The sequence below is a fragment of the Syngnathoides biaculeatus genome, chromosome 19, assembly GCF_019802595.1.
Source record: "Syngnathoides biaculeatus isolate LvHL_M chromosome 19, ASM1980259v1, whole genome shotgun sequence".
Taxonomy (NCBI): Eukaryota; Metazoa; Chordata; class Actinopteri; order Syngnathiformes; family Syngnathidae; genus Syngnathoides; species Syngnathoides biaculeatus.
In genome coordinates this window covers 17,201,660-17,227,745 of record NC_084658.1, presented here as the reverse complement: position 1 = coordinate 17,227,745, position 26,086 = coordinate 17,201,660, and the positions used below count along the sequence as shown (strand labels likewise).

General features: G+C 49.9%; 2 protein-coding genes across 2 annotated transcripts in view; both read right to left on the bottom strand.

Annotated features, from left to right (window-relative positions):
* Window positions 1–18,240, bottom strand: part of myo3a (myosin IIIA) — a 32,230-nt gene extending 13,990 nt beyond the window's left edge. The window contains exons 1-13 of the mRNA XM_061805837.1: window positions 18,162–18,240; window positions 13,248–13,586; window positions 10,002–10,234; window positions 9,797–9,931; window positions 5,987–6,091; window positions 5,457–5,556; window positions 3,477–3,553; window positions 3,042–3,187; window positions 2,160–2,225; window positions 1,926–2,081; window positions 1,614–1,655; window positions 900–990; window positions 369–485 (exon numbers count right to left, since the gene is read on the bottom strand). Coding sequence (XP_061661821.1) covers window positions 369–485; window positions 900–990; window positions 1,614–1,655; window positions 1,926–2,081; window positions 2,160–2,225; window positions 3,042–3,187; window positions 3,477–3,553; window positions 5,457–5,556; window positions 5,987–6,091; window positions 9,797–9,931; window positions 10,002–10,169 — 1,203 coding nt within the window. The 5' untranslated portion in view covers window positions 10,170–10,234; window positions 13,248–13,586; window positions 18,162–18,240. The remainder of the gene's footprint in view (window positions 1–368; window positions 486–899; window positions 991–1,613; window positions 1,656–1,925; window positions 2,082–2,159; window positions 2,226–3,041; window positions 3,188–3,476; window positions 3,554–5,456; window positions 5,557–5,986; window positions 6,092–9,796; window positions 9,932–10,001; window positions 10,235–13,247; window positions 13,587–18,161) is intronic.
* Window positions 18,241–18,713: 473 nt separating this feature from the next.
* Window positions 18,714–22,857, bottom strand: anxa13 (annexin A13). The gene is made up of 11 exons (XM_061805779.1): window positions 22,608–22,857; window positions 21,728–21,803; window positions 21,559–21,653; window positions 20,956–21,126; window positions 20,844–20,877; window positions 20,631–20,710; window positions 20,493–20,561; window positions 20,319–20,420; window positions 19,931–20,006; window positions 19,751–19,863; window positions 18,714–19,674 (listed from the first exon to the last, which is right to left on the bottom strand). Exons 1-11 carry the CDS (start codon window positions 22,620–22,622, stop codon window positions 19,555–19,557), a joined length of 951 nt encoding a protein of 316 aa, XP_061661763.1. The 5' UTR covers window positions 22,623–22,857; the 3' UTR covers window positions 18,714–19,554.
* Window positions 22,858–26,086: the final 3,229 nt, after the last annotated feature.

Here is a 26,086-nt window from a genome sequence, read left to right as displayed (position 1 = left end):
CGGATCTCAATTGTTCGTAATGGCGACACAATACGGGTCTGACGCTAATAAATGGATGATTCAGCTTGTTGGAAAGGATTTTAACGTCAACTGCCACTTCAAAGTCAGTGTAGCGAGTACTTGACTCAACAGTTGAGGGGGTGAGGCATTGAAGATCGTCGTGCAATGCTCCGTAATCGACAGGGAGACTCGCTCTTCAACGTTCTCTTCGTCCACAATTCACAAAGAGCAGGACTAGGAAAACTGTCAATGCTAAAAGATCCATTTATGAATGTCTGACAAGCGAGCCCTGCACTCGGTTATAGACAATTAGTATCAAGATACTGACATTTGAGGTGTCCGTGGGAAATGAATCCGCACAAACCAACCTGAGGAGCGTAGATGTGCATTTTGTGGAAAGGGTTGACGGCCACGAGGATGTCGCCGACGTAGGTGTAGATCTGATCTCTGCCGTAGCGCTCCCGCAGCCGCTCGCTGACCGAGTCCTGCAAAAGCCACCGGCGTGACGCTCGATTCGCTCCGGATCGCGGTCGCGGTCGGCGTGGAGACGTCAGAGCCGGCTCACGCCTTCACGCGGCCCAAAGCAAAATTGAATTCTGGGGCCGCCGCGTCGGCCTAGGTGGCCCGCTAAAGCAAATTACTTCTCTTAGGGTTGGCACGTGACATCGGCACTACCCAAGTACCGCAATACCTCACCGTCAAAAATCAGATGGCTAAAATCTTGGAAAATATGGACAATATTCGAATGAGAAAAGCGAGTGCACCGGAAGCAGGCCCTCGTCTCAAAGACGACGCTTGCACTCTGACTTTGCTAACGCTCAAAGTTAAAGACGGCGGCGGCGGCCTCGACAACCTTCGCGGACGGAAAGTCAAACGCGTTAAAACGATCGGTCAACTACCTCGTCGAGTACTTCCGAAGCGGCCAGATCGTCGCCCTCGTCCCGCTCGGTCTTCATGTTGCTTCCTTTTTTGGTGTGGATGCGTTCGTGCCTGGAATATCAACCCCCCCCCCAAAAAAAAAAAAAAAACCCACACAAATGGGGTCAACCCTGCAAATGATACGAAGAAATCTGCGGTCAAAAAAAAAAAAAAAAAAAACAAGCTCTGTTCCGTACAGACGTCATTTTGTATTCTCGTGTTTGCAAAACGCTACCGACAGATTTGGATTAACCGCTCACCAAAGTTAAGTACGCAAATTGCGTTTTTGTAAAATACAAAAGTCCCGTGCGGACCCATGAAGATGTGTGACGGATATTCATGAAAAAGTGCAAGCTCGGTAGCACCGACGATATTTTTGCTAACGCTGCCATTGGTGCAGCGTTAGCATTGCCGCCTGCCGTTCCGGCACATCGAAGGGAACACGAAATCCGTCGTCTTTGCGTCAATTTCTCACAGTTGGCCTAATCGAATTTGCTTCCGGGTAAGACATGAAAGTGTATAAAAAGCCGACGGATGCAGAAGATGAGTCGGAGCTAAATTGTGAAAACAAAGAAATGCTCACAAAAGGAGTTTTTTTTCCCTCGTCGCCCGCTACGAGTGCGCCACGAAAAAGTTTTGCGCGCGACACGGAAGTCGTACATGCGGCAGCTGCGGCGCGTGCGACGTTCGTTTACCTGTCGTTACTGTCTCGGCTTCGGTCTGTTTTTCCGTGATGGCTTAAAATGACAGAAACAGCAAACAACATTTGAAATGACATTTTGTACGGGCCCGGTACAATTCCACATCGGCGACCACGAGAACGTTTGGGGTGGCCGTTACGGTGCTCGGGCCAAAGCGCCGACACGTGTCAAAGTACGGCTTCGGCACCAGGGACTGTGTTGAAGTGAGGGGCGGAGCTCGATTTCGTCCGGTCGGACCGAGCCCGACTCGTGGATCTCTCTGATAATCTCGGGGTGTCAACGGGCCACTTTGCGTGCAACCGGTACCTGGTCTTCTCTGTGACTCCAATTTGCTGGTTGAGATCAATGAGTTCAATGAGTTGTTTCTGCAGAACTTTCTCCTTCCCGACGGTCTGCCCGATGAAGACGTGCTGGAGGAGCTCCAAGACGTTCGGTCGCAGCTCGAAGTCCTTGATGAGACACCTGAGCGGCAAGACGGCGCCGGTCGGAGATTGTCGGGGCGCGCAAAACGCTGGCTCGCTCGCTCGCTCGCTCGCTCACTTGCGGATGAAGTCGTTGAAGTCGGCGGACCACAACTCGGGTTGCTGGAGGGTGGGCGGAGGATTTCTGTCCCAAAAACAACAAAAAGGAGAACCAAAGGGAGTTTTTCATGACATGTGGTTTTGATGTTTCAGTGTGCGATGTTGAATTCTCTTTTGTTTTATGTCTCAGTTTAACACAAACAGCTTGAAGCAAGCACACTTTGCCTCTTCGTTGGAGCACGACAGGAGCTAGTCCTCTTTTCTTTTCAAAAGGGGATGTTCCACAGGGTTAGGTTTAGGTTGCAGACTTTCTGGTGCCTGAGGTGCCCTCTGAGGAGGGCGTGACGCACTAGACTTTTCCCGGATCTTTTTGTTGTCGTTTTTCCTCGGGAGAGACAACGCTGAAACCTCGCCAGAAATGCGAAAACCGCAAAGTGTCCCTTTAATGCCGGCGCTACAGTCAAATCAAGTTAACGCCTTGAAGGCTCCCCCGGCGACGCTTGATGAAACCGACTCAGATGGCGACGCGCCGGAGCCCGAAGGTCCGCCGCGGCCGTCGCAGGCGCTCGCGAAAAGCCGCGTGACGGGCGGCGCCCCCACGGCAAGCGGCGTTCGCGCTTGAGCGCGTACGTGGGACACCGCGCCGGCCTTCAACTGACAGTGACGGTAAAGCGCTTACGGGACTTTGAGACGCGTCAAAACGGCTCGGAAGGAACCGAGTACAAGTACTCGGATAGATCTTGCAGGTACCGTGTGCTAATGGAGTATTTCCAATGGGAAATGACCACGCGAGGGACAACGTGAAAGCTTTGGATTTTGACGGTAGCTCAGGCCGGAAGTTATGCTCGGTCATGGTACGTGACGCCATGTTTGCGGAGAAAAATGTAATTCGGGGGCTGACCGTGGGATTTTGAAGAGGGCTCTCATTGGATGGAGCTCCGAGAGGGGCGGGTCTCCGTCGCCCAGCTCGATGGCGGTGATGCCCAGCGACCACACGTCGCAGCGGGCGTCATAGGTGGAGTCCAGTTGCTGCTCGCACGCTATCACCTAATTTGGGGGGGGGGGGGGGGATAATGTCAATTCATGTAAAAGATGGAAAAAAGAAATGGGTGGGGGCAATTTGATTTTTTTTTTTTTTTTTTTTTAAGAATCCACTTTCATACACATTTGCCATTTGTAATTTTGTTTTTGGGAGTGTTTGTGAAAGTGTGAGGAAGCAAAAATCGGGCAACAAATCTCACAGAAATAAATGTTTTTGATTTTTTTAATTTAAAAGTCTTTGAATAAATGAGTGCGTTCCCGCGAGACGTGCTGCGGCGGTGACGCGGCGACGCACCTCCGGCGCCATCCAGAAGGGCGTCCCCACCGACGTGTTCCTCCTCAGCCGGGTGTTTGTCAGCTGGGCGGAAACACCTGCATTAAAAAAAAAAAAAAAAAAAAAAAAGTCAACATCTTCCGCAGCAAAGGGAAATCTGTCGCTATGGCAACCACGAGCAGGATAACGTGGAATATTTGACATGCAAACGATGGCTTGCTTTAAATAGCAAAACGTGGCGATCGCGCTTCTCGCGTGAGCGTCGTCGGCTGCCGTCCAAGGAGTTACGCGAATACATTTTTTGATACGTTTTGTGATTTTTGTTTTTGGTTATTGCCTGTCACGAGGGCAAAAGAGGCGGTGCAACATTGTCTGGTAGCATGACGCGAGCGGACTTTTGTTGATTTGGCTAGCTTGAACATTTTGCCGTTCTTATCACAAATGTTCAATTGTCTTTTGTTTTTGTTCATAATTTTTCCCAATAAACTAAGCGAGCGTTTCCTGGCTTTTCTTTTTCTTAAAACGAATGCGAGAAAATGTAAACGGGTGTTACGTCCCACTTTGAAAAGTGTTTTTTAAAGTCAATTTGAATCGGATTTTCAACGCACGAGCAAAATGTCTTCACTTGATGGTGAACGTACTCGTCATGCAGATTTGCTGGAAGTGCCAATTAGAATATTCATGAACGTCAGCCTCCAGCCGTCCGTTTGAATTTTGTGCGCGCGCCGGCGATGAGTCACCGCGGGGGGCTGGAAACGCAACCCCGCGGCGGGAGCCCCTCCCTCCGCCGGAGACCAATCCCTCCGTGACGCACTTCAGCGCCCGCACGCGTCATTTCTCCTCGCTGACGTCGTTTGGGGGCACGCTCGGGGACGAGACCGCTGCCTTTATCGCGCCTCTCGACGGCTTTGAGCTGCGGTAGCAGGCTAATGGCGTCAAACGCGAGATCGTAGCGCTCTTGTCAAACGTGGTTGCTAAGCATCAGATCGCTTCCTGAAAGATTTGACTAACAACTCTCAACCTCCCTGGCAAATATTATTCGGCCATTGCCGGATGACGGTCGGGGACCTTCCCCGCCTCTGTTTCTCGCTTTTAATTCAAGTGAATCTCTTCCGGCAAGAGCTCACTACTGCTGATGTGGCAGGGGGTGGTACTACGCCAACGATCCATGAGCCCAAATTAGGGCTTGCTCATTTCTCGCAAAAAAAAAATGAGAAGCAAGTCATCAAGCCGTCTGTATTTAGAAGGCCTTTTGGGAAAAAAGCCGGTGCGCGTACTCGATGTACTCCGTGACCGGCGGAGGCAAAACGGCGTCGAGAAATTCACCGCACGGGTTCTCGACGAGCGGCTCTCTGAAAAGCCCTTTCGGAGCAACTCGACATATTAGGAGAATCCATTAAGCCGCCCCCCCCCCCCCCCCCCCGCCTTCTTCAGCAGCCGCACACCCGCGCACCACCCATGCCGCCATCTTCACGAGAGCGACGAGCACTTAGCGCGTTGCTAAGGGGGAAAAAGCTTTTAAGAGAAGCGCAATATTTGCAGGCCGAATGCAAACCTCCGCATGCTTGCAGATGGAGAGCTTTGACTTTGACTTCGACGCGGAATCACAACAGCCAACTCGTGTTTTTTTTTTTTTTTTTTTAGTTCTCGGGACTTGGCGGGATTTCGTAGAAAACGGTAAAATCGTGGGACGGAGCTTCGGGAAAGTGGAACATTTTTCCATGCGGGGTACAGAAATGAATGCAAATATTATAAAGGAAGAACAAAAAAAATTGGAGTTGCCATCAGTGGGAGGCCTCGGCGGGTTCGGCAGCATTTTGGGGTAACGTGCCAGCCGTGGGGAAGCAAAGTCAAATGGAATTTGAAAACCTGACCTCGGTCGGAAACCTTCCGGCTTTAACGGCAAATTCAAAACTCTCATTTGCCATGCTGACCCTGACTTGAAATCCAACCTGCCCCACGGGCCCGGTACGAACACCCGATTCTTTCAGCTCGACGTACCGAAGTCGACCAGTTTGATGCCTCCGTGCGTGGTCAGCAGGATGTTGTTGCCCTTGACGTCCCTGTGGATGGTTTTGTTGGCGTGCAGGTGCTGGAGGCCCTGAAAAGACCAAAACGGCAAAGAGATCTGCTTTGGGCCATGTACGACCGGCTCTACCAGCGCGGTGTCTGCTTTTGCACTGGTAAAACATCGAGGCAAATCCCGGCATTTGTTACGTGTAATTTGGTGTCTCTCGCGGCACCGGTCGAATACGTTTGTCAACTTTCGTACAATTGATCAAGTAACTTGTACTGCAGTTGTCCTAACCGCGAGCCAAAGTTGAGGACAAAGAGGCGCTTGAGCACCACTTTGGGGTCTACGTGTGCCCGTGCCTGCCGGTCAGTTTTAATTGCGCTCTCGGAGGCCGGGACACCGTTCTCGGCGGGACGGGGACCGTTCTACGAGCGCACCGAAGACCAAGGCGCTTAGAAGGGGCTTTGTGGAGCCTGTCCAGGGATTTGGGGACGCTGCCGTCGAATTGGAAACTGACCATGAGCGCCTGGTGCAGGATGAAGGCGATGACGGCCTCGTCCATGCGCTCGCCCCTCCTCAGCAAGCCTTTGGCCAAATCCGTCACCGAGCCGCCGTTGCACAGCTACAAAAGAGACACGGCAGGATCGGAAAAAGGCAACAACGAAATAACGCCCGCACCGAGACGGGGCCCGCCTGCCCGCCCGCCGCTCTTGATCAGCTTAGCGGGACCAGAAGAAAGGCGCTCGCAATCCCGTGACGGCGCCGGAGCAAAATATTGCACCCGCACCCCCCTCCTCAAATGACACAAAATGGCCCATTAGGTTGCCGGGGCAACGGTAATAACCACTCATTTGCAGCTCTTTCTTCAGAAGACGGCGGAGGGAAAGCGAGAAATCGCGGGCGCAGCAGCGGGCGGAACGCAAACGGCAAACGCATTTGTTTGTCAACACGGCGCCGTCGGCGTTCGCGGAGAAAACGGCAAACTTTGCTCGGTAAGCGCAGTCGCTTGCCGCTCTTGACGGACAAAAGCGTCATTAGGACTCGGCTGCCCCCCCCGTGGCGAGAACGGAAACGCAGGAAATACGCCCCCCCAAAAATTATTTGGATCAGAAAATTCGACGTTTGGAGGTACGGCGGAGGCTCGTTCGTGTTGACGCCATAATTTGGCACCCTCGCGCGAGCCGGGATGACCCAAACGCCAGCTGCAGATCAAAAGCTGACCTAAAACCGAACCATTTCTTAACCCTAACTTGAACATTTGAAAACCCGACCCAAGTTTGAAAGACAAAAGCTTGTCTGAAAACTCCCGATTTGAAAAGCGAACCCTAATCCAAAAGCCCAAAGGCGATCGCAATCCCGACTTGGTCCCGTAACCCAAATCAGGAATTTGATTGCCAAGGCGGATGCGCCAGACTTGTTTTTATTTCACCGAAGTCCCCGACAAGCTTCCAAGTGCTTTTCTGACTCATGCCGACGGAATTAAGACTTTACGAAGTGACTTAGCGGCGGTTGCGACTTTTCACATCGCCGACGTTGACGAGAAATCGGTCCTATTTTCATCTGTTTCGAGTGCTTGCGCAATAAATCAAAATAGCGTTGATGGCGCTTTCTATTTGCGACTTTAGACGTGGGACAGCGAGGTCACGAGGCTCCGCGTTTGCACGCTCGCTGCCGAGAACGAGGCGCTCTAAAAGCAGCCCGGCCGGCCGGAAGCCCGAGTCCGCACGTTGCCTGTCGAGTACCACAAAATAGGATTTCATTTAAGTAGTCTGACAACAAAACCAGCATTCAACAGAGAAAGATTTCATGTCCAAGAAGAGACTCCCACTTACAAGCCAGGCTAAACTTTGTCAACCCGGAGAATATTCTGCTTTTAAAAAGGCAACGCGGCCACGTTCAACGTAGCGTAATGCGACTTTTGGCATTTTGGAGGAAAGAGATGCGCTTTTTTCAAGATTGGCCACGGGCGCGCGTTCATCATTTGCTTTTTCCTCGCGACGACGGCTAAAAGCGAGGCCCCGTGGACGCTTTCTTTTGAAGCACTTTGCAGCTGCCCGCCCGCTAAATTGGAGTGCACATGAAAGGGCGCTCCTCTCTACCAGCTTCATCAATTAGGGCAAAAAGTGGCGGATGCAGCTTGTAGTTCACGGGGGGGGGGGGGGGGGGGCAGAAAATCTATAAAAAGAAGCAGGGAACAATTTCCGTGGATTGCTTCCCCCCTGTTGGTCACCAAAGCGCAGGATTTTAGGGGAAAGTTCCCAAATGAAATTATGCAAATGAGGCAGCGGAGATTTGCAAACTCAAAGTAGCAAAAAAAAAAAAAAAACATTATAGTGTGTCAGAAATGACACACAGCTTGGGATAATTTTTTTGTGTTTAGTTTGCAAATGAGATTTGGCAACCAAAGAGGCCACCAGAGACGGATGGAAAAGTCATACGTCAATGCGACGGCTAATAAAATAAAATAAAATAAAATATGATACTACGAAATGCAAACATGCCACAAAGTGTGAGCCCGCAGCATTTGGGAAAATAGCACATCAAACGCTGACATATTGGATACACTTTTTTTTTTCTCTAAAAATAACTAAAGAAATGAATTGCTCAAATAAATATGGAGGGGGCTCAGGAAAAAAAACCTGACAAAAGCGCAAATATGTAATGGTCAACTGTAGCGGAATTATGAAACCAAGATTTTACAGGTCGACACTTTTTGTACTTGAATGACATTTTTCTGAATTTGGAGTATTTGGTTTTCTGGGCGAAGGCGAAATGGAATAAATCTGACAACAAAGGAAGCGCAGTCGAACCGGCCACGATGGGAATCTCGTCACGTGACTCGCAATCGCAAGTTCGCCCTGGCGGGCTTCATCGATCGAGCGGAGGAGACGCCCGCGGGTCGATTTATTCGATCGGCGGCAACGACGCCCACAAGAAGGACGCAAAAAGACAAATCGTGGCATATTCCTGCTTGACCTCCATTACACGTTTGACATTTGTGCGGCGCAAGATGAAGTATGAAACATGAAATGGTGACCGGGAGGGAGTTGGGGGGGGCGGGGGTGACGTCTCTTCTGGGAGAGGACCACCTGGCCGACGCGATCAACGCCAACGCACACACAAAAAATGAAAAGCTTGAATAACGATTCAATTGAGCCGATACTGCACCGAAACCTTCACTTTAAACCGACCGACCGATCGCAATTCAGTGGCGCGCGTCAAAGTGGCGCACTTGGACCGTCGTCCACGTCAAACACGGCCGGTCCAACAGAGTCAGGACATTTTGGGGAAGTTCAGCAAAGTCGCACAATTTCTGCGAAACCGCCGACTGCTGGAAAGCGAGAAACGAAGCTGCCGGCGTTCCACGTTGACGCGAAAAGGCCGCAACGTGGGACGTATGTCGACTCGGAGACATTTTGGCAGTGAGAAACGGCGAGCTACCGCGCCCCACCTCCCCTGGAAAAACCGCCGTGATGCCAACCGGCTGCCTGGCAAACAAACCCCCCCCCCCCACCCGCACCTCTCGGCCGATTTAGCGTTTACTAATCCGCAGCCGGAATTAAGCACTTGCAGCACAAAGTTGGCCCGACTTGTAATCGGCACACTTTTGTCGACTGCACGGCGAACGCGAGGAGGCGGGGACGGGGGGAAGGGGGGGGCGACGGGGGGGGGGGGCAGGCCCCGGGCTCGCCAAACGTACGCCAGGGGCGTCAAACCCGTGTTGTCGGCGGCCACGTCGTCGTTGCGGTTTCCCTCAGAGGGTCGTTATGACTGTGGAAGCATAAATATATGATAAATATTTACATACACAATTTCTGGACTCGTTTTGGAATCAAAACCCAACCAAATGACGCTAATATCATCTAATATCATTTACGCTATAGAACAATTTGACATTTTGGTACACAGGAATCATGGAAGTTGACCCAGACGATTTGCCTCCGCGGGCCACATAAAATCGCGCGGCGGGCCGGATCTGGCCCACGGGCTTTGAGTTTGACAGCTGTGACGTACGCAAATGGGATTTTCGAAAAACATTTTTAAATTTATTTGCACGTCTGCATTACATGACTGACCGCAGCGTGGATTTCTTCTATTTTAGTAGTGCGAAAATAGAAATATGTCGGGAAGTGACACTTTATGAGCATAGTATTATTTATCAGATGCGTAGCACCCTGGAAAATGTATGTTTTTGGGTGAGGGTGACAATATTTATACATTTAAGACTACATGAAGAAAGGTATGCTTTTTTTTTTTTTTTTTTTTTCCTTGGGACCCCCGAGGCCAGCGAGAATGGGGAAAACCTCGCCGCGAGAGCGCCGGTCACCTCCAACACGAGCCACAGCTGATCCCCGCATTTGGCGTCCTTCTTGTAGAACATTCCGTAGAACTTGACGACGTTGGCGTGGTCGGAAAGCGCCTTGAGGATGTTGTACTCGGCCTCGATCTCCTCGTCGATGTCCTGCAGAAAGAAGACCAGGAGTCAACTCGGGTGGAAAGGGGGCGCCGGCGGCACTGGTGACAAGTCTCACATGGATGGGATCCAGGACCTTCACGGCCGCTTTGCTGCCGTCCACCTTGCTGAGCACTTTGTAGACTTTGCCGTAGGTGCCCTTCCCGATGGTCTCCACGATCTCCCAGGCGTCGCCGGGGTCTGGGAAGTTATCGAAGACGATGGACTTCCCGCCTTGCGGGAACATTTTTCAGCAGCGAGGTCCCGCGTGCCGACAAAAACGCCAAACGTTCCCGACTTCCCGTCCGACGGCTGCAAGGAAACATTTTTTAATCGGAATCCGACCACGTCGAATTCCTCCTAGAGTCATTTACGGGAGGGCAGATCGCGATTTTCACGATTGAACTCATCTGTTTTACTTTTTGGAGAGGGTTGCGTGTTTGATTACGACGTTGCCCCCACGCCAGGGACTGACAGCAGCGTACCTGCTCCACCTTCTCCCCCCCCCGACACCAGCGTATCCAAAACGGACATTGGGGCGAAAAGTTAAACGGCGCCGCTGCTATGCCAAGGGACGGCCGCATCGCCGGCGTGGCCACGCGGCCGCGGCCGTCGGGGATTTAACCTGGAAGCGCATCAGCTGTAAATAGAGGCTAATCCCCAGCCAGCTGCACGGTTGGGGGGCCAATTAGGAGCTTCGGGGTGACGCTTTCTTTCCGTCGGTCAGCACGAAAACGACGGCAAAGGTGAGCACGTCGGTATCCAAGCCGAGACTAGAACTCCATGTGGTCTGGGATACTCGGGAGGCCAAGCGGGACGTCGAAGTACGCCACCAGGTCGCGTAGGACATTCTGGGCTTTCAGCAAAGACGTACGCGTCACAAAATTGTGACAACGGCCGTACGAGAGCCTCGAGACCTACGAAAAAGCCCCTTGGAGCCAGACCCCGGCCCGACAGGACGTTGGGAACTCCACATTTGGATCCCTTTCCCCCTCTTTTACAAAAACTCCTTTGGGTGCGTCATCTCAGGATTTGGAAGATGCAAAGTTAGCAAAAGCGTGACAAACGTTGACATTTCAACCAGAAAAAAACCACCACGGCTTCTTAAAATGTCCCACGCTTGGTGCGAGTCCAGGACTGAAGACATCCAAAAGTTCTTGATGTCGTTCCTGTATACAAGTACAAAGTACGCCATTTCTTTTGGCGTTTCTGCGGTCGGGAATGTGTTCAAGCAAATTGGCTTCATGTTCAGTTTTGAATCTGCAGAGACGGCAAAACACAATTCCAACTCGCCAACAATCTTTCGGCTCCCCGGCGGGACTGAAATAGAAGCGGGACTCGATCTCGTGACTTGGTCTCAACCGTGAGAGCCAAATTCAAACCAAATTGGCGAGCAAGCGATGACAAGAGTCGCTCAACTTACACGCTTCTGGAAACGGGACCATTTGGGCCGAGAGCGAGTCCTGTCCCTTGCCTTCCCGGCGGCGGCGGCGGCGACGCTAATCTGACGGCCGGCTCTCCCCGTCGGTCGCCGCGCTAGCTGGGATTAGCGGGAATTAGCCCGTGTTGCGGCATGAGCCTTTCCCCATATAGACGGCCATTCATTGGGAAAGCGAAGCCGGTTAGCCCGGCTCACATATTTACGCACGACGCCACATTTTGAAAAAGGCTTTTCAAGACTGGAGGACCACTCTTGTTTTTTTTTTTTTTTTTAGCGGCGCGTTCAACCCAGGCATTTTCTTTTCATCGGATGATTTTGTTCTGGAAGTGATTACGTGTCCAGTTTTCCCATCGAAACGATTTGAAATGAAATCCCCCGCGCAACAATATCGACACGATTTTGGCTTGTCCTAGTCAACGAAGTCGCAGTAAAGTCGTGATTAGCACGCCTACGAGTATTTTTTGCGCGCTGCATTTGTTTGCGTCGTCGCTCTCGTGACGTTAAAGTAGCATTGGAGTCACGCAGTACAATCACACCAATTACCGTTCACGTTAGCATTTAGCTAGCGTACGTTCCACATGATACGGCTTGGTTGAACATTTCATTGCTAAAATATTCAACGATGGTGCATTTTGGGTTTTAGTTCATTGTTTTATAGTCAACGTCAACTGGAAGTGACAAATAAAAAGCTTCAGCCATCTCGCTTTGTCTGAAATGCGGAGAATTCTGCGAGCGAGTCTTCGTTTTATTCCTCCAAACTGATGTTATATGATAGCCGCCCAAAATTTACGTTACCCCCTCACCCCATCTAATTTCCAGGCGGGTTTGGAACATATTCACCGAGTGCAAAGACGACCAACGTCGTCACGGTTGATTGCCGTGAATTAAAACAAGGACCAAAAAAAAAAAACCAAAAAAAAAACTAGCTAAGCTAAGCTCGCCATCCGTGCAGGTCGTCGGTGCGGCTTTTTTTTTTTTTTTTTTCGCTGCCGTCTTGAATTATGCAACGTGGCAGGCCGCCCACGCGACACACGAGAGCGAAACCGGAGCCCTCGTTGCCGGACTTCCTTTGCGCAAGCGACAAAATGAGTTTTTCTCGGAGATTGCTGCCGATCAATTCTTTTAGCGCAATTGAAAGACATCAGCCGCAAAAAATAAAAACTAAAAATTGAAAAAACTGTTTGACCGCAAGAGTGGAACAAAGTCTTTAAGTCCATAGATGGAGTTGCTTTTAATTCCTCAAATTCAAACATTCATTTGATTTCTTTTGTATTTATCTGTCATTCAATATTTTGTTTTATCATAAACAAAATACATGCTGCAAAAATGTTATATACACATTGAACATTTTTTTAATCAGATGAAAGGGTTAATTAATTTCACATCTGATTGGCATTCATTTTACAGACACGCTTCCAAATTTTCAAATTTTCAACCCTTCTCCCAATGATTTGTCCGATTTCGAAAATCAAAAGCGGCCTTGAAGAAATCGTCGCTGGCGCTTTTCCCCTTTGCGAACGCGCTCGTAGCTTTCAGCAATACCTGCGAGCACGACCGCAAAAACATTGCGCGACGTATGTCAATCAAAAACCGAGACCCTCTTGCGGGGGCTCTCGCTGGACCGTGCAGCTGTACCTAATAAAGTGGATGGAGCACCCCAAGAACTACGCATTTACACACACACACACACACACACACACACACACACAAACACCCGGATTTACTCACCTTTTGGGGCCCGTGGCAAACGCCGGAGACGGATAAGAAACACTTGGGCCGCAACGCAGCAATGATTTGCGCACAAACGGTCGACGCGCTTAAGAAAACATTCGCAACATTCAAATCAGACAGGAACAAAGTAAACAAAGTCAAAGGCGGACTTGCCGCTTGGTGGAGGACGTTGCGCCGTCTGCTGCCTTTTCCACAACCAAGCGGAGGTCGCGGGCTCGCTTGAAAGTTCGGCCGCTCCGCACGCTGGAATGTTAGTCAGCTGGCGGCGGCGGCGGCGGGTTCGCGACCTCTTCCGCAACCCTCCCGTTACACAGCCGCAAGGATCTCTCTCTCTCTCTCTCTCGCGGGCGCTTTCCTTCCCTATTCACAAGACTCAACTGCAGCAAATGCCAGGAGATTTTTACGCAATCACCAGCCAAATCCAAATGGAGTCGGACCCCGTTGGTGCAGTACCACCTGCCGCCACAGCACGCCTGGCAGCGGTGAGCGCAGCTGGAAGACATGCGACATTAATAAGAAAACGACGAGGCAGAGATGGTCCCCAACTGAGCTCCACTTCAAGTGTGGGATTTTGTTCCCCCGTTGCAGAAACAACATTTTCTTCTACGCTCCATTTGTGCAGCGTTTGTTTGACATCTTTGCTTTGTCCCGTTAGCCACTCGGTGACGTTTCCTGTTAGCATTCAACGAGTTGGCTTTCGTTAGACGGAGCTCCCGCTATGATTTGTTTGTTTTCTAGATTGAACCCAAATTTTGGGGAAACTCCCCTCCGTCACGTTCCAGAAATGCCAGCAGTAGGTGAAAATACACACTGTAGAAATATGCCCATGCTTCAAATTGTTTTAGGGTCTGCAAATTCACTTTAAAAATACGCACATTTAAAGAGTGAATACATTGAGCAATGGATTTGAAAAAAAAAAAAAAAATATATATATATATATATATATATCAAAATTAACATGTACAGTACAAAAAAGTGTTTGCCCCGCAAAGTGTGAACTTTGTTATCCAGGTTTCACTTTACACTTCAAGCGGGTGTGCTAAACAAACAGCTTAAAGCAAGCACACGTTGCCTCTAATTTGGAGAACTCGGCAAGCACGACTCTTCTTTTCGTTTCCTTCAAGCGATGCTACATGATGGTCTCCGAGACGGAAAATGACAACACATGCTATCAATACTTCCTCAGTTTGTAAATAAAGCCAATGTGTTGCTACGTTTGAAAAAAAATACGACAGTACGGTAAGAGTTGATTTTCTGGATTGGCGCTCCAGCATCGGCAGATCGCGTTATCTTTGTCGCCGGCGCCAGAGAGACCCGCTCAGGCGCGTCCCGCCGGCGGCCAGCTCATTTCCCGCTCCGTCGCCTCGCAGATGATCCCGGCCTTGTCCTAACGACCGCGTAATTGGGTCGGGCCGGGGTCCGCGTCCGGACCGAGCACGAGCACAACAAAAGGGCGGCGCGTCTTTGCCGCACGTTTGTGACGGTGTCACGAAAGGTTTATGCGGGCTTCCCGTATCCCGGCTCGTGAAAGCTGACGCGGTCCAGCCCCCCCACCCCCAGCTGGAAACGCCAAATCACGCTCATTTTGAGGCTAACGTTCGGCAAGTTTTTGGTCGACTGCCACAATCTAAAGAGACCCCCATTTTTAAAAATATATTGTTTCACCCCTGCCACATGCTTTGACCGCATACACTTCTGAAAATACATTTTTCAAAGTACACCCGGGCGCCTTCAGAGCGCGGGATCATTTTAGCCAAAACAAGAGCAGACTCTCATTCGCAGTCTTCCAAATTAGAGGCGCAGTGTGCTTGCTTCAAGCTGCGTAATCGACACGCCCACTTACAGTTTAGTACAAAACTAACATACAACTAAATACACTTTAAAACGATAGATGTAAACTACAAAATGTTCAACCAAATCACGTCAAATTGATGAACGAACGTCAGCTAGCATAATGCTAACATAAAATGGGAAGTCCCATAGACCGCATAACAGAAATTAGCATTAACGTTAGGTAATTATAACACTGCAACCAACAGCTACTTTACAAAGAAGTAAAAATTGAACTTTGACTGGAGCGCAAAACTAACTCTGCCAAATGAAATGAAAAATGTGAAAAATCATTCATCTTGCAACGTAAGTCTCATCTTAGCAGGTATAAAATAGTGGATGAGAGGCCTCCCGGCTACTTAAAAAAAAAAAAAAAAAAAAAAAAAAGAAAGTGTGACGGCTCGCATAAGCCCCTAATAGGCTTAATTTTTCCCACAGGTAACCTACATACGCGCACATCATCCTCTATGACTCACGCGCACGCCATATTTTTAGAATTATTTTCATGCGACAGATGAGGAAGCCGCATGTGAGTTACTCTCGCCCGGAAAAGCGTTTGAACGTGTCGACGTCGGCTGCTTTTCGCTACGATGGAACTTGAACGACAAATTGTCGGATTGGCCCGATCGAGCGATTGACGAAAGCGTGGACGGCCTCAAACGGGCCGATCAATTACGGGCCGTCGCGTTTTTCCATCTCTCAAACGCGGCCGAGAAAAACAGACAAAAACGCATCGCTTCTCGCCCCCTGACGGCTGCCGATGGTGGGAGGTTATTACGCTATTGTGCGCGGGCGGTGGGCCGTGACCCCCCCCCCCAAGCTGTGGGAAGGACCCCGCCTGAATGACAAACGGGACGATCAAAAGATCATTTGGCTAATTTTCCCTGACGAGGTTGCGCCACCCAAGCTGTGGAACGAGAGGCTGGAAGGCCAGATTAGCGTGATGCTAATACATTAGCGCTATCAAGCGACAACCTTTTAAAGCGCCGTATTGCTTCAGTAGCAACAAAAATACTTTTTGCCATGACAAATCCCTTTTTTTTTTTTTTTTTAATACACAGTATGAAAATCTGGAAGTCACGTTGGCCACAAATGATGCAAAAAATGATTGCCTGAGCACAATCTAATCACATTTTCATTTCTAATTGGGTGTTGAAGAATATTTTTAGCACGGGAGTGGTTGCCGTGACGTTGTACTTTTCCACCGTAATCGACTTTTTGTGCGTGCGGCTGATATTTTCCTCAGTTTTCGCATCGCCCGCGTGACTACACCAGCGACCAACGGCATCTGAGGGCGGCGCTCCGTTTTTGTGGGCAAAACGCCACGCGGCGGAAGGTGCGAAGGAGGACGGGGAGGAGCGTGCGCCGCAACGATGAGCGACGCCCGGTGAGGTCGTGCAGTCTGGGGGGGGGGGGGGGGGGCATCCAAAACAAGCCGGCACGGGTTCGGTTTCAGAGCCCGCCGCTGCGTCTTGGCCTCATGCTTCAGTAAACGCTCGCGCGTTGCCTCCAGGCCGTCTCTTGTTTGCCGGATCCCCCAGAATACACTACAACCCCCCCCCCCCCCATTTTGATTTTAGGCCTGCTCGTGTGGAGATTACCCAGCAGCCCCCTCACCCCAAGATAAATTGTTATCAGCGAGAGGCAGACGGAGAGCAGAAAGCGCCACCTCCGGACTTGTCGACGGCGGCAGATTAGCATCGCTAGCCGGCTCCTGTGTTCCCATCGAGCAGATAAAACTGTTTAATGAGGATTATTTCGCCGCTCGGATTTTGTTCTCCGCAAGATGACGGGGGTGTCGAGACTTTTTCTACTGGCGTTCTTTGCGTTTAGCGTGCTAAAACCGATCCATCGGCGAAGGGAAAGATAATGCTAAGCGATTGCATTCCATCCAGAATATCTATTACAAAAATAAAATTAAATTCAATCAAAATGTAATTGTGCAAAAAGTCAAGGACAGCGCAATCTCATCTCCATATTTCAGCACTGGAAAATGGAATGCGAATTGACGTTAGCCCGTCTATGCCCTTTGCATGTTAGCAAAAACGAGTGCAAAAAAATAAAGAGTCACGGTTCCAAAATGTGATGAATCAATTTGCAATTTAATCAATAACTACTTTGATAGTTGAGATGATCACTTTGGAGACCTGGTTTCACTCGGAACTGTCTAAAACCTCCAAATTTCAGCCTCTGAACAGGAAACAATCCTTCATTCGAGTTAGCTGCGGAAGCGGGACAAAATCAATTAAAAAAAACATTATTAGACTAGGAATGATAAACAAAACAAACATTTTCACGTTTTTCATATTTTAGATACGCAGTCAGCCTGTTTAGGCGAGCGTATTCTGAAGAATTCCGGCGCATGCTCAGACTCGAACTCTTTGGTGCAAAACGTTTCCCGTTTACGACTAAAACGAGTTATGCCGCGTTGATTGTTTTTGTCAAGGTCGGGATGAGAGACTCATTGGGGAGGGGGGTGGGGTGGGGGGGGGTTGTCGGATTTGCACGTGTGGGCACCTGCAGGGACAAAATGGCTTCCCAGCTGGAGCGGATTGAGGCCCCCCCCCCCCCCCCTCGCTTTGGCCTCGTTCGGGTCACCGTGCCCACCCACCTCCCCACAGTCTCGCCGGGAGGACCAGCATGCACCTGTCCCCGCTGGCAGTCGTAAGCCCCCCCCCCCCCACCCCCAACCCGCCATCGCGGTCGATGATGGTGAGGTGATGAGACGTGACGGAATGGGTTCACATCGCGGGAGGGGGCGGGGCATATTCGCATGGGCGGGCTTGCGCCGAGACAAAGCAAGATTTGGAATGCGAGTCGTGGTCATGGCAACAACAACAAGACACAAAACAGCAGAAAGGTCATTGGGGGCACTTTGGAGGGTCGCGGACACCCAGCTGGTAGGACACGCGCGCCCTCTAGTGGTGTGCAAAAATGATCATTAAAAACTAAATAAATGATGTCAGGCTCGTAATGAAGTCATCACCTAGCAGAAAACGTATTTTGACCTTGCCGGGGTACTTGGAGGTCACACTATCCTATTCTCAGGTTCTATTTGGTGGATAAAGTTTGACAACTACTGACAATGAGTAGAAACGCTCATTTCAGAGCATCAAGAGTTGTGCTACTAGTAGCAACGAGGAAAGACTTTTGTGCACTAGTGAGAGCAAACAGGAGACTTGACATCAAAACACTCAAAATGTGTTTTCATAAGTCAAAAGATCGGAAACTACTCACCAAATTGGTCGATTCAGTTTGGCCGACAGCAGAAAACCACGCGACGCTCGACCCCGGAATGGCAGGAAGCAGCCAACTTCCGCACTCTGCTCCCACCTGCTGGCCGCCGGGCAACACTGCACATCTTCTTGGCTGCACTGAACATTTTTCCAGCGACTTCCTCGCAAATGTTGACAGTCGGGCCCGACTGGCTCATTTGCCCAACGTTGTGTGGGGCTGATGGCAACTCTTGTGGCCGGAGGTGAGAACGCAACACCCTGGCTCTCGTCTCGACGTCGCTACTGCACCCTAGTGGCCGGGAGGGGAACATCAGGGGCGAATTCCGTGCCAGACGAGATGTTTGTAACATTTCATCCCAACAATTGTCAACCACCAAATCCCACAGAAGTGAGTGAAGTGGTGAGCCACAGCAGAAGAAGATTAAAATAGAATCATAACATAAAACACTGGCGGTTGCTGGGGCGATGCTGCCTTCAGAGGCACCAAGGAAAAATCGGACATTTTGGTTGTAGACTTCAAGTGGCAGCACAAGAACGAGGCACACGAGGCCAATTGAGGACACGAAACTTTTATTTTGTGCTACGTTTCCTTGGCAAACACAGTCGGCAAATATTTGGAGTGGATGCTTTCAGTCGAATGTTTTATACGAGCGGTACATGAATGCAACTCAGCTGCCACAATCACGTCCTCCAAATCCATCAAAGACACGTCACATGCGGTACACGACTCTAAATTACGTCACGTTGTATCTGTTAGTAGTGTAATATTTTAAAAAATACAATAGAAGATGAGGCGTAGTGGTGTCTGTCAAGTATTTCTCGGTGCAGTATTGGTGGACAAAATAGTCTGGAAATGAATACATCGTTTCTTTAAGATACAAACAAAATCAAATTCCATCTCTCCAACTGTCTTCACGTAACTTTTCATATCCTTCATAAACCTTCTTTAAGTAAAAAGCAACCCCCCCCCCCCACATTTTGGAGTTGAACCTGACGGTACGCGACTTTGCGGGGTTCGAACCGCGGCAGTTTGTTGCTCTCGTTCGCAAACGTTTGCTCCGAACGGTGGGAAAAGCGGGAAAGCGCGACGTCCCGCGGCGGTCGCGCCGATCGCAGACACGCGCGGGCCGCGGATAACAAATCGCACGTGACAAACGACAAACGCTAGCACCAGCGGAACCACGTGAGGTCATTTTTTTCCCACGGATGGATCATTTTAGAAAGACAAAAAAAAAAAAAATGAATCACGAAGAATTTGGAGGAAAAACTTTGCTCAGTAGTTGCAACCCGAGGCACTTCCTGCGCAAAAAAAAAGTCGCAAAATGGTTCCGAAACTGACCCGGGATGGATTGGTTAGTGACTAAGGCGCTCAAAAGGGGGGGGGGGGGGGGGGTTCAATGGCAGACGGCCAGCAGGAGGCGCTTGAAGTCGCCGCTGCACTCGTCCCTCAGCGAGTCCTTCAGGGACACGTCGTACTTCTCCAGGTACAAATCCTTGATGGTCTCCAGGTCGTACTACACACACAAAAAATTAAATTAGGAATTTTCACCAAAGCAAATCATCCAAACTTCGCGTGGGCACACGTCACACCTCCGAGCGGCACACGATGATGCGCACCAGCGCGTCCTCGTCGGTCCCCGCCCCCTTCATGGCGTCGTTCAGGCGCCTGGCGAAGTACAGCTGCGGGTTCTTGGCCACCCTCACTGGAGGCGGAGCCAGACGGACACACGTTGCGACGTTGACCCCTGACCCCGCCCCCCGTACACCTACCGAGAGCCACGTAGCATCTCTTCAGCGTGCCCGAAGTCTCGTTCTCGATGGCGTCCAAAATGTCCGTGCCGGACAGCTGAAGGGAATAAAAAAAAAACAACAACAACAACAAAAGACAAGTTCACAATTTGGCTGTTCCGGGAAATCTAATCAAATAAAGCTCCCGAAGGCCATTTTGTCAAACAACATGAAACTCGATTGGCATGTCTGAAACGATTAGACGCACATCCCAAAAAAAAAAAAGTAGCAAGAAGCAAGGGCGAAAAGAGGTCGGCGTGTCGGCCATTTTTTGCTCATTGCGGCTAGCAAAAGCGCTTAAAGTTGCCCCCCCCCCCCCCCCCCCCCCCCCAAAGAAGGCAGTCGGCCATTTTGCTTTGTGAGACCTCACCTGCTCGTACATCTTGAAGGTGGCCTGGAGCTGCAGGTAGTTCCTGGACGCCAGGATGTAGCTGAAGGTCGACTCGTCGGTCCCGAATCGACCCTCGCCCGCCTGCGTCACACGCCGAGTTGCGTAAGATCGCACACCCGCTCCACGACTGGAATTGTGAGCTAGAAAAGTCACCTCGAAGAGACAGGTGGCGTCCTGCTCCGCCAGCTCCTCGTCCACCTCGTAGCTCTCGTCACGGTTGCCCTGCGAGACGGCGAGCGGGCGCACTTAGCGGTCCGCTCAGGTGCCCGATTGACGAGTCGGTCAAGTCACCTGCATGAGGGCCATGAGCAAGTTCCTCACGTCGCCGCTGGTGTCCCCCTCGATGTCGGCGTCCAGGTCCCGCTCGTGCACTGCTCGGCCACGAGAGCGCAACATTAGGGACGCCGTCGGAACTCGCGCGTTCGTCACACAAATTTGAAATTTGCCCCCGCTTTAAGGAAGTGTCACGCGACCGAGCGAACATTCCCCGGACCGCCGTCGTACCTTGGAAGTAGCACTCCCTGAACATAGCGATGTCCTGAGGGAAAAAGAAGCAAGAACCGTCACAACTATTTCATCACACATTTTGTCCCTCGGAGGAAGGAAAGCAACTGACGGCATTGGTGGCGGTGCAGAGGATCTCCACCAGCACGTCCTCGTCGGTGCCCGCCCCCTTCATGGCCCTCCTCAGCTCCTTGACGGCGTAGACCAGGGGCGGGTCCAGCATGGCCAGGACCGCCTTCTCGAAGTTGCCCGACAGCTCGCGCTTCAGCACGTCCGCCAGCTCCTGCGCCAAAAACCGGGCGGGGATTACGTCGCAGATTCGCCGGCAATACGTGAAAAGCCACCATAAAGAAAAAATGAATTCAAGCCCCAAATGCCAATCAAAAGTATTTTTAGCGCCCGATCATTCATTTGTGGGCTAAACCATCAAACAAGACGAGAAAATGATTGCATAATTGCACATTTAACGCGCCGAACAGTCACCCCAACTGCAACAGGAAATGCCATAGACGGGCTAGTAGCAATTGGCATTGCTGTCGCGATCATTTCAAACGTTCCCCCGTCTTGCTGCTTTCGCCCCAGTCGGCGTGTTGTGGCACGACGTGGTACTGCGCCCAACACGTGCACAACTTTCAAATCTGCAAAAACTCATGCGAAATAAAATCCGCGATGGGGCGGTGGGGCACTGTAAATCCGAGCAGCGTGCCATACTCACGTCGTCGTACTTGTCGTAGTACGCCTGCTTGATTTCCTGGCGCTGATCCGAGCTGCGGTTGGCCAGGATGTCGATGATGGCCTGCTCGTCGGTGCCTGCAAAAGAAGCGTCGCCGCCGTCGCCGTCGTCGTCGTCGAAGAAGCATCGACGGCGACGCGGGCTTGCTTACCGAGTCCCTTGCAGGCTTTCCGGATGACCTTGATGTCCGCCATCACGTCAAAGTCCTCGTAGGGCACGACGGTGGGCTGCAAAAACACCCGTCAGAACCTTTTTTTCCGGGTGCGCACGTGGGGCGGCAGAGTCGGTGCGTGAGGGGGAGGGGTGAGCTCAAAGCGCTGCTGGGTGAATTCCGCAGCCAAAGTTCTAAACAAACACGAGGGAGACACGCCGGATGCGGGTCCGCGACGACCCCGCCTGCTCGCGAAAGGGACAAACGGTCAAATGTGGGCTGCGAAGTCGAGAGGGCCAAACGTTCACGGAACGCGTCGGACGGCAAAAACTTCTCAGACCTCCAGGACACTTTTATTTTCTTTGAGCCGGCAGTACTCCCGCCACCCTCGTGAGGATAAGCATTTCAGAAAACGGATGAATGGGGAAATTTGCATTCTCAAAAAGCACAAAATATTCCACTGTGTGTACTTTTCAAATCAGATTGACTCCATAACTAAATGTTGACGTTCTCCACAATATTCGAATGGATTGAGACGCACGCGTACTTTTCCGGACGCCAAATATGGATTGCAATTTTTATAATAATAATAACAACCAACACTGAACTAGAAGGAGAAGATAACGGTAGAAAGGAGGTGAAAGTGCATCCGGATTGGAAAAGCGATGGCTGCCGGCCTGCCCCGACTGATTCTGTAATTAACGGCACGGAACTGCGCATGGGGCGTGGCCCAGCGGGCGCCCCCGAACCTGCTCGCAGTTCGACCAAAATGTGCGCAAACGACAAAAGAGAAACGCAGACGGGCCGGCGAGCGAGCGAGCGAGCGGCAGATTGTCAAAATGTTTGCGGTGCGGCATCGACGACGACGACCACCACAGACCTGGCAGTTCCCCATGACTCAAGGACCAGAACCAGAACCAGGACGAGGACAAAGTCAAGGAGGAGCTGCGGTGGGCCTTCGTCTGCGGGTCTCGACGCTCGCTGGCTCGGCACGTCCGCTCAAATCTGGTCCGGTCCGGTCCGGTCCGCTCCGCTCCGAGATGGGAACGACAAGTGAAAGAGCAGGGAGGAGGGGGGGGGGGCGCTGTGACGTCATCAAGCACGGCCGCGCCGCCCACAGCCAAACAAGTTCAATTTTTCCACATTAGCAAAGTGGAAAGGCTTTTTTTTTCCACATAAAAATAACAATGCAGAGAATGTATTTATTAATCTTATTATTATTATTATTGCTTATCTGTTTATTGTACAAGTGATCATCTCAGTGTCCGTGATCGACGCAATAGTGAATATTGATTGTGTTGTAATCAATTCTAAAAATATATACGAAAAGTTTGTTTTCAAAACGAGACGTCGGCATTTTTTTTTTTTTCAGATTTACGAAACTCGCGCCAAAATTATCCAGCTCCGAATGGATAATTTTGGCGCGAGTTTCGTAAATCTGAAAAAAAAAAAAAAATGCCGATGTCTCGTTTTGAAAACAAACTCTTCATGTGTCAATACGCGGAATAAAGTTCAAGTATTTCTTCATTGTTACTGAATATTGTAATGGATGAAAATAGATTTGAGTTCCATTTAAAAATCATTATAATGTCATCATATGACAAGCAAGTATTTTATACAACTCAATATCTATTGAAGACCAATAATTGATTGCCTGGGAATTGGGGGAAATAAAAAAACAGGGCCATCTAGTGGATAAACAGGATAACTGCAAGTATGAATTACAAGCTGGTCCTAAAAACTTGATTAGGAATTCTAAAATCGACTAAATGGGTTGTAAAATATCTTTAAAAGAATAGCAGTCACCATAAAAGCTCAATAGTGTTCAGTGGATCATATATAACGTGAAAAAGAAGAAGATAAACATATGACGTCACGCATTGTGTTGCGTGATTGATGAGATTTTCCCCACGCGGTCACGTGTTTGTGTTCAATTCAACGGGGCAGGATGCCGAACCCCCAAACGCAATTCGGGTAACAAACCAGCAAAATCAAGAATCATCAAACTAGAACCCGGACACGTGCGCTTCTGATTCCAGAAAAAAGTTCACATTTGTTCACATATATTATATTTAGATTAAAAAAAAAAAAAATCTTCACATCTAAATTTTGATTCAAAATTGAACACACGTTTGATTTCAAATAAATGAAAAAAGTTGACAAAATTAACAATGTTTTCAGTCTTGAAGGGCGATCGTGCGGTTTCAGTATAAATGTAAATATCATTTTTCAAACGGAACCCGAACATGCGTAATCAAGACCACACACACGCACAGCGCCGGCCGGATAAAAAAATTGCGCTCGTACGACGTCGTCACGGGAGCGTCTGAATCATGAAGATATGAATTCATTCTTAAGTGGTCAGCAAGATTGCAAGATTTGTATTCAGGCCTCAGGTTGTGCCTAACGTTGCGCACATTTGACAACTTCACGTCATGGTGGCGTCGCGCTCGACACTTTGCGAATGCCGCACTCGCGTCAATTTATTGCCGCGTTAGTTATTCTTTTTTTTTTTTTTCCAGAAAAAGAGGACGAAGACGTTAGCATGTTGCTCTAATTAGCCGATGAAAGCTGCTGACGTCAAAGAAGCGAAGAGCTTTTCTTTCCTGGGGTTTTTTTTTTTTTTTTTCTGCTTCCTTTCTGTGACTCACCGGCGTCGCGTCTCGCCCTCGGCGTCCGGCTCCCTGCAGACGGCCGAGTACACCGGTACAAAGACTTCCGTGCAGTAGTTCCTCGCTACGGCGTGGTTCACTTTTTGTGGGTTCAAAGAAACACGGAAAACATCCAAAATGGGGTCATTTCATAGTTGATGTACGAAGCTAAAGTGCAATGTAGCCATTGGAAAGTAGAACTGGTGCGAGTTACCCAACAGCTAATTCAATATGCCCGACCGCGGCTAGTTAGAATGAATTGCATTCTGTAACAGGTGGTTAGGATAGAGGGAAGTTGGGAAAAAGCCGCCCGCCGGTGCACTTTCAACGGCTTGGTTGAGCAAAACGGAAACAAAATACAGCCAACGCTAGCGCAATCTTAGTTGCCGGTCTCAAGAGGCGACGTCACGCCGCCCACACGGCGGCTAAGGTGAAAGCTAGTTCACGGCTAGCCAACTGGACGTTTTTTGACATTGAACGTCACTGTCATATAAGTGTTGAATGTGAGGATGGTGACCCCAAGTGGACAAAAATAATACCTGCACCTCACGTCCATGGACTGATTGCCGGCGATAAGCTGCTTTGATATAGGCGTAAATAATACGCTAAATACCGGAAAACCGCCAGTTTGAGACTTTTGACTTGTTCATCAGTTTTGCAAGAAGAAGAAGAAGAAGCAAAATATTACTTTTGAGTGTTCGTAGGACTTTAGACCGAACTGCGGGAACTGCTGTCTTCACCGAGTTCCCCACAAGTCGCCCGTAAAAGACTTGTCATCACCTCTCGATGCCACAAGATGGCAGCAAAGCACTGTTTCCTGTTAGACACTGCCAGGGCCTGCGTAAATGGAGATCCTCCCTCCGCGTGAAAATAGTTGCTACGCCCCAAGATTCCATGACATATATAGAATCTAATTAGTAAATCATAAATAATGTACGCGAAGGATCGGATGGGAGCTTTTGATCTCCAGATAGTTTGTGGGCCGACAAGTGTGCGCATCCCAGTTGTTGGCTGACTCACTTTTGTGCTTATAAAACCGCTGAGCCAACACCACGCATGCCCCCCCCCACCCCACCCCCCACCCCACATCTCGATGAGTCACCCCCGCCCACCGCCACCCTCGCCAAATGACGGCGGCATGACTCACTGCGTGCGTTTGACGCCTGCGTCGGCGTCAAACACACGAAGGAAGGAAGCGAGGAAGGAAGGAAACGTGAGCCAGGTTAGGCCCGAGGCCTGCTCGGTACAAAAACTACAAAGATGGCCGCCACTAACGCCCACACAGGCACTGCAGCAAAAAAAAAAAAAAAAAAAAAAAAACAATCAAAAGAAATTGCTCACATTCATTTTTGAGTCATCCTATTCAAAGTAACCGCATGGCACCGGCGTCAATCGCGACTCAATGTGACGTTGGCGGCCATTTTTCAATTATTATTTTTTTTTTTTCGTTTTAGCGGCTCTCCAAAAACGAGACGTCGCCAAAAACATTTCGGGACGTCGGCCGAGACGGTCCGGACCCGTCGACCGCCGTTTCCATTTGGAAGTTGAATCATCCAGTGAATATTTTCTTTTTCTGAAATTGATGACCTTTCGTGTCCTCAGTTTTTATTCTATTGAGATGACCAATTTATCACTTTTTTAATTTTCATCACAAAGACTTTGCTAAAGTAACGTTTTGACTTTTTCTTTTTTTTGTTTAAATGTACAA